At 40.5% G+C, this 12,112-nt stretch overlaps 1 protein-coding gene across 1 annotated transcript; it reads left to right on the forward strand.

Moving 5' to 3' along the window:
* The first annotated feature begins 348 nt into the window (after window positions 1–348).
* On the forward strand, window positions 349–4,076 carry MED10 (mediator complex subunit 10). The gene is made up of 4 exons (XM_082293292.1): window positions 349–492; window positions 677–760; window positions 2,122–2,224; window positions 3,313–4,076. The coding sequence occupies exons 1-4, from the start codon at window positions 371–373 to the stop codon at window positions 3,406–3,408; spliced, it is 405 nt and encodes a 134-aa protein (XP_082149418.1). The 5' UTR covers window positions 349–370; the 3' UTR covers window positions 3,409–4,076.
* Window positions 4,077–12,112: the final 8,036 nt, after the last annotated feature.

Here is a 12,112-nt window from a genome sequence, read left to right on the forward strand (position 1 = left end):
ATCCCTTCCATCCCAAACCGCTCTGCAATTCTGTGTTTCTACGTTTTGCCATTCTCCCACGATTCCACTGGATGATTCCAATGTGGGCTTGGCTATGAAGCAGAACCTCTGCCCGTCACCGCACCTGTTTCTTGCACAGGCCCGAATACCGCTCAGAGTTGGCAGGCGCACAGTGTGTGTGTGTGGGGGGGGGTTCCTGAACCGGGGCTGTCCCGGTTCCCCCTCACGCGCCGGCGGCGGGATCCGGGACGGCACCGCCCGAGCGGGGGGAGGGGGCGCGGCTTGGCCCGGAGGGGGCGCGGCCACCGCGCCCTCCCGCGCAGGCGCCCGCAGCCGGAAGTGGCGCGGGGCCGGGAAGGCGGTGGCGGCGATGGCGGAGAAGTTCGACTCCCTGGAGGAGCACCTGGAGAAGTTCGTGGAGAACATCCGGCAGCTCGGCATCATCGTTAGCGACTTCCAGCCCAGCAGCCAGACGGGGCTCAATCAGAAATTGTGAGGGGCCGTTGTCGGGGGCGGGCCGGGCTGCGGGGCCTTTCCCTTCCCCCCGCAGGCCCCAGGGTGGTGCCTCAGGTCTCCCTGTCCCTGTCCCTGGGTGTCGCTGGCCTCGCACCTGCCGTCGGGGGCAGCGCTGCGACCACTGAATCGGCTAAACCTGACCCGTTTTTCTTCCCAACAGGAATTTCATGGTGACGGGCTTGCAGGATATCGACAAATGCCGGCAGCAGCTTCACGATATCAGCGTGCCCTTGGAAGTTTTTGAGTAAGTCCTTGTGTGCCTGGAAGGGGAGATGCTGCAGTCGGTGACTCGAGGTCGCCTGGCTTCGCAGCGTGGGTATTTTGGCTGAGGGCTGTTTGTCTCTTAAACCTGGTCCTTCTAAATGTCTCATGAGAACGTGAGCAGGCAGGAGGTCATAAGTACCTCCTGCCTGTGAGAAGGCAGAAAGGTGGGAGAAGTGATAAATTATACACCTGTTTTCATAGAACCACTGGATGGTTTGAGTTGGAATGGACCTTAAAATCCACCTGATTCCAACCCCCCACCGTAGGCAGGGATGCTGCCTACTAGATAAGTTGCTCAGAGCTCAGTCCAACTTGGCCTTTCAGATTTTTTTTTTTTTTTTTTACTTCTAAGTACATAGGCAGTAACACAAATTCTGTGAAATTTAGTCATTTTATAGCATCACAGAATGGGTTGGGTTGGAAGACACCTTCAGCAATATCTGGTTCTAACACCCCTGCCATGGGCAGGGACACTGATTTAGTAAGTAAGCTTTCATTTTGGAAGTAAACTTACACACAGATTAGGATCAGGATGTGAAAATAAAGTAAGCCAGTACTCAGGTATTTAGTTTCAGGAGTGGCAGTCTGTTGGCAGAGAATTAGACCATTAAAAGAAAAATGAACATAGAGGAAGAGCTGTACTAGAGAGCTTTTGTGGTATAGCTAACAATTTAGTTTACTAGTGTTTCTTGTAAGTCCACATATTACTGGTCTGCTGTACTCCAGTGTGTTACTGGCTGTACAGGGCTTTTTCCAGTCGGGCTTTTACTCCAGTTGCGAATTTATGGTGATTGTCTGAAATGTTCTCTTTTCCTTATTCATCAAGGGAGTTTCCCTTTGCCAGGACTTGTATTGCAAAGCAAAAATACACATAGGCTTGCTGATACAGTAGTGTTACTTTTCACTCTTTACTGTGATGTGTGCAGCTCCTCCTCATCCTTGATTTGCTGGGTGCCCTATTCCTGTGTGCTTAATGCTCAGCATGTCCTAACTAGGCCACTTCCTGGTTAGTGCCCTTTCAGTTGCTTGGAAAATGACCATCTTCCTTTGATCATCTGTGCTTATTGCCTTTGAGGAGCTGGTAGATATATTTTTTTTGTGTGTGTGTGCTTTTAATACTTCCTTCAAGGCTCTCCAGTCTTTCTGGAAACAGAGGTTTGCTAGCCATAGCCTCGTCCTTCAGCTGTCTTTTGGAAATGGCTGAGTTTAACTGTGGTGGTTTTTAAAATGCACATTTCAGATAATAGTAGAAAGAAAAAGACAGCAAGGTGAATAATTCTGTACCTTGGAGAGCATGCTAGTAGGAACATGATAGTTTAGTAGAGTCTTTTCTACTTTCAGATACATAGATCAAGGCCGCAACCCTCAGCTTTACACCAAAGAGTGTCTGGAGCGAGCTTTGGCTAAAAATGAGCAAGTAAAAGGAAAAATTGACACTATGAAGGTAAACCAGAATTAATGGAAGTATAATGCAATAATGTATTTGATAAATTTTTACTTTTCTGTAAATATGTGGGCATTTTTCACTTGTGCAGTTATTAATTTCTGTTATTATGTGATTTGTCTTAGAAATTGCCCTGCACCCCTGTATCTTAATTGATGCTGATACAGCCTGTTCAGGAAAGGAAACCTGTAGTTCGTCCCACAGTTGGAGATGCAGGTTTCACTGTGATTTTGTATCGGTTAAAGTTACATGTAGCAGTAGAGATATTTTATTTATTTTTTTTTACAGGTGTGTAATTCTGCTGTGTGCGAACTTAGAAATAAGCAAAACGAAAGGGGTATTTTTCCAGTCTTGAATGGATATTAGGGGGTTAAAATGTCAAATGTGCTCTATAATCATCTGTTAATCTTTCTAAAACTAGTGAATGCGTGCCAGTGTTTACGGTTTTCTAAACTTGTACTCAGTATGAATCTAAGCATTCCGTGATACTGTTTAGCTGCTGGAACTACTGCAGAAAAAACAGTCAGAAAAGGAAGTTTAATGAGTTCTGAGAATGTTCTTTGGCTGGGCTTAGTGTGGAGGATGACAAGTTGTACTGCACAATGTAGACATGTGGAGATAAGCCCTAAGCTTCTCCTCCTTTTCTCTGTGCTTGTGAAATGATGCACTTCTAAGGCAGGTGTGAGTTGCTTTTTGAAGGTGGAGTGGATTCCGTATCATATCAAGAGGACATGTCCTTAATCAGCTTTCCTTAATAAGGTCAGGCAGATATTGGTGCACCAGAGTTTACAAGAGAGGTCCAACTTATCTGTATTTCTTAGGAGAAAATGCAAAAGAATTTCTGGGAATTCAAGGACATTTTAGTTTGCCTGGTGCATTCCTAGTGGATTTCATTTGGGCATTTTCAGTGGATTTTGTAAACATAACTTCCTGTGTTTGTGTGGCTTTGGGGGGTTTTTGGGTAACATTCTCTTAGGTCATTGAGAGGTGTGTTGGGTACAAACATTTCTGTTCATCGGGTAACATTGCTTGATGAAATCTAAATAAATTGTTCAGATGATATATATACATTTTTGTTTTCTTTCCAGAAATTTAAAAGCCTGTTAATTCAAGAACTGACAAAGGTGTTCCCGGAAGATATGGCAAAGTACAAAGCTATTCGAGGAGAAGATCCTCCTCCTTAAGTTGGCCTTTGATAGCTCTAAAAATGTCTCATAAACTGACACCACCTTATAAAAACATTGATTGGAGAGAGAGGGAATCCAGGCCCTCCTAACAACTGTACTAAAAATGGCAGTGATGGCTGTAAAGGAGCTTGAAGGTTGTTCATGGTTCTGGTCTGAAGCTACTGAATCTTTCTGAAGGCTTCTACTCAGTGATTGTGATTGAAACTTCCTATGGTAATCTGCTTTTCTTTCCCGAAGGGTTTGAGAGATGTAATTGCCTACAGGTCATCAATACAGAGCACCACAAAGTGCATTTCCATAGCAGAAAAACATGGTTTTTTGTCTTCTGATAAGTGTGCCTCAGGACTGTGGGCTCATCTGTTTTTGAGAGAAATGCATTTATTACACTTGATTATTTTTCATTTGTAAACTTCAGGGTTTTTTTACTGCAGTACGAACAATTGACTGCTTTTGTCTTGTCAAATTCTACCAAGCAGGAGCCTGTCAAGGGCTGCAGTTCTCATGTGTCATAATTAGTTGCAGCCAGGAAAACCTTCAGATCTTGTTCTGGGAGCTGCAGTGCAGATGGCTGAAGATATAAAAAGTGAGCATACCTGGGGACTAGCTCGTCAACAACTTCAATATTTTGTACAGTATTTAATGTAAGCTTTTGTTTATGCATTTCCTGCAAGCAGATTGTTGAATAAAAATTTGAAAAAAATCTAAATCCTGATGCTTTTCTTTTGTATGCTTCTCTTTGGAGTGTGACCTGGTAGTCTAAGTTAATCTAATTGCTGCCTGATATTACCCTGCCCTGCCCACTTCCTTTTTCTTATAATTGTTCCACCTCTAATCACGTTTACCTTCAGAATTTTACTGTACGAACTTGGGAGAGAAGAGTGACAAGGAAAGGGTTCTCCATGTTTGTGTTTGGCTTGGCCTGGATTCCCCCAGGGTCCCTAGGAGCTGTTGGAGCAAGGCCTGTGGCTGTCAAGTGGGTTGTATATAGGACACAAGTAAAGAAGGTAAAGAGTATGTTTCATGTGTGTGTAATGTGGTAGGAAGAGGAGCTTAAGAGCAAAATTGTTGACAGCAGGCAGGTGACTATTTAAATGGTAGTTGAGAGAACATTTAGGAGGCAAGAGGCCTGTAGATACTGGTCTGGATACTGGAATATTCTGGCACCTAGCACTGACACCAAGTTGTGTGTCAGATTTGGTGAAGTAGGGCTCTTAAATAAAACTGGTGCTTCCAAGAAGTCTTATTTTTATCTCATAGATTCATAGAATCACCAAATGGTTTGCATTGGAAGGGACCTTAAAGATCTAGTTTCAACTCCCCTGCCATGGGGGAGTTGCTCAAAGCCCTCTCCAACCTGGCCTTCAACACTTTCAGACATGGGCATCCACAGCTTCTCAGGACAACCCATTCCAGTGTCTCACCACCCTCATAGTGAAGAATTTCTTTCTAATACCTCATCTAAACCTGCCCGCTTCCAGTTTGAAGCCATCACCCTTTGTCCTGGGATTAGCCTGGAGTTAGAGAGCTGTGGGGGGACAAGCAGCTCCACAGCCCAGAGGCCCTGAAAATGTGTGAAATGCCTGCTCTGTAAGTCTATTAATTTTTTGTCATTAGTTAATAAATTAAGTACCCAAAGCTGGCCACAGTGCAGATGGCTACCCCCATAGCACTGACATGCACACCTGCTGATGAGAAGGTTCCAGGCTTCCCCAGCTCAAAGGTGATTTCCGGCCAAAGCATGGATTGCATACTTTGGCTTGGTATCTAGGTGGTTGTGGTAAATGGGGCAACTGGGATAGTTGGTGGAGATGGAGGATTAGGGAATAACATTAGGTCACATCATCATGAGATCTCAGCAGCCTGTGTTTGTGAGGAATCTGTGTAGGAAAACATCTTTTTGGGTGGAGGATATATACACCAGGAATAAAAATAGATTAAAAGAAACCAAACCAGAAAATACTCTCTGTTAAATCATCAGATTTCCTGTTCTGCTCAGCTTCAGTTTCAACTTTTTGACACATGCTATTATTCTATGCTTGCTTCACTTACTGTTTCTGGGCTGACCATGCAAAATATTCAATATTTAGCATAATATTGAAGAGAGGTAACTGTTGTAAATTATGTTTGTTTCAGAGAAGAAAGGGTGGCCAGAATGAGTGTGCATGAGTTTATAATGTAGAATGAGAATTGCTAGAAACAATAGTGTCTTCCATTTCCAATTGCATATGGAACAGACAAATCCAGCCTAGTTTTTCTCATTTGTTAATTGGTTCTCTGAAAAGGAGCCCATGTCTGAATTATCCCAATGTGTGCTTTGTTTGATGATAACCTTTATGGCATTTGGTAAAGGAGACTGTTAGATCTTTCCTCTTTCCCACTCTATTACCTGGATTGCAAGGTTGGAGGCGAGATGGAATTTTATTTAAAGATAACATTAAAACAACATCAGCCAGGTAGCAAAGCTGCTAAAATAGATTTGTGTTGCCCTGTAATTATCTCAAAGGAAAGTATGAAACCATTCAGGTTTCAAGTGTATCCTTGAATTTTTAGTAAGACTAATAAGATTTAGGAAGATTTTGGAAATGATAGGGAATATGTAATTACAGGCAATTTTTTTTTTAACAATTATCTTTATTACATACATTGTGAGATGAGAAGATGCTAGATAATGCTGCTCAGTACACAGTTCCTTAAGATGGACTGTGTGCTCCTATACTCCATTTAGGATAAAGAAAGTTAGTGTAAAATTCTTTTGCTCAGGCAGAGAAACAAATGCATCAAGAAGGTGCTAAGGATTTTGCTGCAACCTGTTAAGGTTCTGCATCCTCTCTGTCCCATTTTTTACTGGAAGGAGAAGCAGTTGGGTGCCCAGCCTTCCCCTGTCCTTGAAACCTTTTTTGCTTAAACCTCCTTGTGAAGAACAGGTAATGCAGAGCTGTGCAGTCTGACAGGGACAGACATAGCTGCTGTAGGAGTTGGATGCTGCAGCTGCTCAGCTGTTGGTTTATCCAACCTATAGCTCTTGTTTGGTTGTTTTTTTCATGCAGATCAAGGCACTGTCATTGTTAGCCAATTCTCAGCGTAAGATAAATCACCAGTGCGCCTGAGACAATCTGTTTCTCTCTCATACCACTCAGAAGAGACTCTCTTGATGGCAAAAAAAGTCATCCTAGGCAGAGCAGTTTGGTTTTCAGTGACTGACCTTTCTAATTCAGTTGGATGAACTGCTAAGTGGTGGGAATGGGTTGACGATTGCCCGAATATTTCATATTGTGATGTTTTTATAAATTGCTTTCTTCGATGAATGCAGTTCCCAAGTGATTGAAAGTGCTCATTGTGTGATTCTAGTAGTTACCCCAGGTACTCTCTAATCTCATCTCTGACTCTCCTCTGATCGCAGAAATAGAGCAGATAAACCCTGCAATCCACTTCTTTTTGCCCTAAGTGATCTTCGAGATTTTAACTAGATGAGTTAGAAACTACTCACTGAACATGTAGTTTTACTGAAATGAAACCTCACTAAATAAATGTATTTAAAAGGTGAATTCTATAAACAAAGACTTAAAAAAATGCGTTAAGAAGTGTTCCAAACAGCTTAACAGCAAGTTCATAATAGAGAAATATCCCTGCCAAGAATATTTCTGGATACTCATGTTTCAACACGAAGTCATTTCTTACTCTACTATGATTAATAGCTGCAGCGTTTCTGGGCAGGTGCCAGATGTCCTTCCAGCTCTGCAGAGCAGAGAGCCAAGGTGACACAAATATCTGCCCTGCTCTGAGAAAACTGTGCTTGCTGCATGTATTTCAATTACTTCCATATGCTTGAGATCCTTCTGTATATTTTCTTAATTAAAGTAATGGAGGAGCACACATTACAAGATACTTCTGTAACAGCTCTTGTAATGCTCTTAAATCAGGAATCTGTATTTTCTGTATTGTGACATATATCATACTGACAACTGGATTGTATTTAGTCTCAACAAGATGTAATGCAGACAGTAAAAAAAAACCATCTTTCTGCACACTATGAAAAATTCCAAAACAATTCCTTCTCCTCTCCTGGTGGAAAAGTCCCTTCATATGCTAAGGAATGGCACTTAAAATTTCCATTCCTGGAGACCTGAACTAAGTCTACTTTACTTGCTGTTTGCAATGTCATTACATTAAACAAATTCATCCAAATACTCCTCAAAGGAAGACAAAGCTACTTTTATATATGATATGGGAAAAGGTAATTCAGATTAGTGTCATGTTATTTAATAAGTTACTTGGGTCATACTTATATAATTTCTGGAGCAAAAAACCAGCATTTACTCTTCATGTTAATTGTTGACATTCATAAACTTTTGTTTGGAATGTTACTCAGGATTCAAAATTCCTGTGTCTATACAAATGTAATGATATATACCAAGCCACTTCTGTACCATCATGGAAATTTTCTGTCCTTGTCAGTAAACAAACAGAAGCTTATAATTGTCTCTGAAATCACTGGTAGGTGCCATTTTTGTAGAGAAAATATTTTACCCCTAGTTGCCTTAGAAACACACTGCTAAAGTAAGAGATTTTCATTTAAATATATGAGAAATTCCATCTTCAAGCTTATTATTTGTTTCAAAGTATTACTACCTTTTCAATAATAGACTAATATCTGCTATCTTATTACATTTGACCTATACTTTTTTGAGACATTCTCTGATTTGGTCAAAGCGTAAGGCCCAAGAAGTTCCAGCAGATAAAAATGGCTTTGAATAGATCTCTAATCAAACAGCAGATGTCACTCGCTCTAAGACTATTTAATATAATTTCCGGTTATCACATATTAGGTTACAGTACTTAAACGAATAATTGAATGGGCATCTGCTACTCAATAAAACAAAAGATGGATTCAGTGATACAGTGAATCCTATTTAAGAGAGGTATGTTAAAAGAATCCAACAACATTTCTTCTTTCAGAGACCTTAGGCATAAATTATGTGACATAGCTTTTTACCCAGCCTGGGAATTTCTCCTCTTATGCAGCACACTGCCAAAGACGCGTAGCTTCACAGATGCACTGTTTCCTTGGACAGACTTTCTGCTCTTATATAAATGGTCTTCCTAAAGTTGCTCTGTGTACACATAACCTCTGTCATCTCTAGAGGTTAATACTCATGGTTGCAGAGCATTAAGATTCCAAGAAAAATCTAACTTGCTGCTCAGCAATGATGCTCTACTTAGATTGAGTGGAGGGGAAAGAACCCTTAGGAGTACATGCTGGAACTCATGGAAATCATGGTGAAAGCGAAAGAAAGGAAGTCATTAGTAAACCTCTTTTTTCCTCTCATCTTTTTGGCTCCAAAATTTGTCATAGAATCAGTTACAAAACTTGCCATGGAAATATTGCTGTTGCTGTTACCTTTTATCATTATTGGAGGAACACAAACAGCCTAAGGAAACATCATAGGCATGTGAAGAGAGGATTTGCATGCAGAGAAAATTGTGCCTCAGAGCAATGTAGCAATACACAGCTGACTGACTGGCTATGCTCCCCCAGTCCCCAGTGATTTAGGACTTGTAGATGTGGCACTTGGGGATGTGGTTTAGTGGTGAACTTGGCAGTTCTGTGTTAATGGTTGGGATCGATGATCTTGAGGATCTTTTCCAACCTTAACAATTCTATGATTCTGTGACATCATCATCTTGATGTGTATTACCTTTGAGCTTAATAAGTCTCAATATTTTTCCTCCATGAATTTTTTGGGCTACCCTCTGAACCCCTTTAAGCTGCAACATCTACAAAATCTCACAGCGAGGAGTTCCATGGTTCATATTTGCATTATGGGAAGAAGTCTCTGCTTCCATTTGTTTTGAATCACTAATTTAATTCTTAGTGCTTGCATTAGAAGATGTATGGAGAATGCATCTCCTTCTCTTCACCTCACTTGTGGTTGTATAGAATACTGCAATGTTCCCATCCCAATCATATTTTTTCCAGGCTTCAGGCTACTCTGTTTAGCTGTTCCTCATACAGAACTTAGCGTACTTCAGATCATACTTGCCACTCTTCTCTGAACTGTTTCCAGTATTTAAATCAGTCTTTTTAAAACCTGAGATGCTCTAACATTCTTTACAAGGTATCTTGTTGAAGGCCATAAGGAATCCAAACAGATTCTGTCTGTGCATCTTTGATGTCCCACACTCATACACACTTTTAGGGAGCTCCAACAGTGCTCCCTGTATCTGTGTAAGCCTTCCCTGCACCAAAAGCTGTGCTAGCTTTTCTCTAATACATACTTTCCTTAATATATAATCTTGCTTTTGCTATTCCTCCATGATTGAAGCATTCTTTCTTATCATTTCAGGATTACAAATGTAGCTGGCAAGTCAGATTCCTGACCTACAAAGATACCTGCACACACTGCATTTATCCAGAACCATGGCATTTAAGGCAAAGACAATGTACACAGCTTTTAAGCAAACATTTGCATAAAGTATATGCCAATTTAGGTTCACATATAAAACCCTCCAGTATTTTTTCAGAGGATTTGTCAACATTGATAGAATGTTTAGAAATCCTCTTTTCTAAATGATGGCAAAGGACAAGGCCCTTAGCCACATGTGCATTTGCTGGATCAGGTACATGTGCTGTTTTGAGAGTAAATATTAAACTGGGAGTTACAGAGACATCCGCCTTTGCACAAAGATCCTCCAGAATAAAATCATACTGCTTTGCCTAAGACCTCTTGCCATTCATACAACATTAAGTTTACTTTCAAAACAGCTTAATAGACTTAATAGGCTCAATGTTAATAGAGTTTTAATATTGTAGCATGTTAACTCACCCCTGTAAGTCATCTGGAACTAGATCAAATGTATTTTGAAAAGTACAGAAAAAAGGAATTTCTGTCTCACAGCTTTGGCACTTCCTTTTCTTATCTTCTTATCTGCACTCTGAGGCTGGTCAAGTAAACACAGGCACGTTTAAATGAATATGTAAAAGTTCAACTCTCATAGCCTGCGGTTGTACAATCATTTATACAGCCACAGATGCATGTTAGCAATTATATGTAATCTGATATAAAAATGGTATTTAAATGTACAGGTATGCAGTCATGCAGCTTGACACAACCAGGAACTGCATCTTTCAGGGTCTAATGGTTCTGTACCCCACTGTGCTTATCATACAGTATAGACATTTTCTTATGCAAGAATCCAGGAGCCTTTTTTGGAACTATAATTCTATATTCTCTACTAACTTATATTTTTATAAGTGAATATATGTACTTTGTGTAGTAGTATTGAACATTCTCCAGGAAGCCGTGGCTATATTGTAGCTCCATGAGCTGTAACAGCTGCTTTATTTACTCAGTGCTTTAGCAATTTCATACAGATTAAAGCCACAGCACAAGAGAGCTATTAAAAATTGAAAGGAATTATAGCAATTTTGCTGGTCTGTTTTCTCTAAGTGATCTGGTAAACTGCAGAGCTAGAAAACTGCAGAACAATTTCCACACAATTTTGTCCAGTTGTCAGTAGAATAAGAGGGGGTTGAAGTGGGTCCTAATAATCAAATTCATGGCTAATGGGATGTGTATTCCCTTCAAAGAAGGCAACCTGAAGACTCATCAATAATTAGAAATTGCTGCAAATTATTGAAGCTGGTTTATCTCCTGGGCAGAGCAACAGAAAAAAGTATTGCAGAGGCAGCAGTATTTGGGGAGATGTGATGATGAGGCAAAAGGCTATTCTGATCCATTTTTATAGTAGTTGTCTTTGCAACAGTCCTGAGGCAGCCCCAGTTAAGGGCAGGATGAAAGATTTAGATTTGCCTGAGGAATTGACAATATTCTCCCATTCTTCCATTGGTCTGAATTGACTCTGTTCACTAGAATAAAAATCTTGTTTAATTTTGCAGCTCTTGCAATAACTGTGGAATCCAGGGACCTGAGGGCAGGGATCGATTTACCTCCTCTTCAGTGTTTAGGTGCACTGACCAACAAATTGCTTGCTAATTTCAAAGGACTGATGTATTTTAAAGGACAATGCTGCCCTATTGTTGCAGAGACAATATGCAAAATTTACTGGATTTTTTATACAGCTGAAGCTCTTATACAACAGCTGCCTTTAGTATTATTGCAACTAAGATTAAAAATAATTGCAAAACCAGAGTGACTCTAAATATTAAAGCCAGAGAATTCAAAAGAAGATAAAGAAGCTTAATAAAATGCTTATGTATAAGGCTAGAAGAGACAAGATCATCTTACCAGCCCTAATACATTTTTGAGAAATTCTTCATATTGGAGAACATAAGGTTTCGCTCAGGCATTCTTTGACTTAGTTATAATGGTTGAGCTAGGCTAAAATATGTCACTAAAAAACAGGTAGAGTCCAAAAGTAGGTCTTAGACATGATGGCTCTGATGTAAACTAAACTTTGTGACCCCCAAAGTTATGAGCAAGCTCTAGCAGTTACGTGCCTTATCTGAGCTATCAAAGTGATGACTCATTGTATCCCTCTTTTTTCTCTCTGCAAGTGACTTATCCATGTTTCTCAAGGCAGACAGGAACAAAGCCAAAACCGTAAGAGAATAAGTCTTGTTAATTGTGTGCTGGAATAGTCTATGAGGGACAGACTGGGAACAGTGAGGGACAGAGGTCCATCCTGAGGTCCTTGTCAACATTCCAGGTGAAAACTGTCATAGAATTGTTTAGATTGGAAA

The sequence above is a fragment of the Coloeus monedula genome (assembly GCF_965178545.1).
Source record: "Coloeus monedula genome assembly, chromosome: 1".
NCBI classification, from domain to species: Eukaryota; Metazoa; Chordata; class Aves; order Passeriformes; family Corvidae; genus Coloeus; species Coloeus monedula.

What these genes read in the sequence shown, in the direction of transcription:
- MED10 (XM_082293292.1), top strand. Translation starts at nt 371, where the DNA reads ATGGCGGAGAAGTTCGACTCCCTGGAGGAGCACCTGGAGAAGTTCGTG. An exon ending in ACGGGGCTCAATCAGAAATT is followed by an intron (nt 493 to 676) that starts GTGAGGGGCCGT and finishes TCTTCCCAACAG; the next exon opens with GAATTTCATGGTGACGGGCT. An exon ending in GTGCCCTTGGAAGTTTTTGA is followed by an intron (nt 761 to 2,121) that starts GTAAGTCCTTGT and finishes TTCTACTTTCAG; the next exon opens with ATACATAGATCAAGGCCGCA.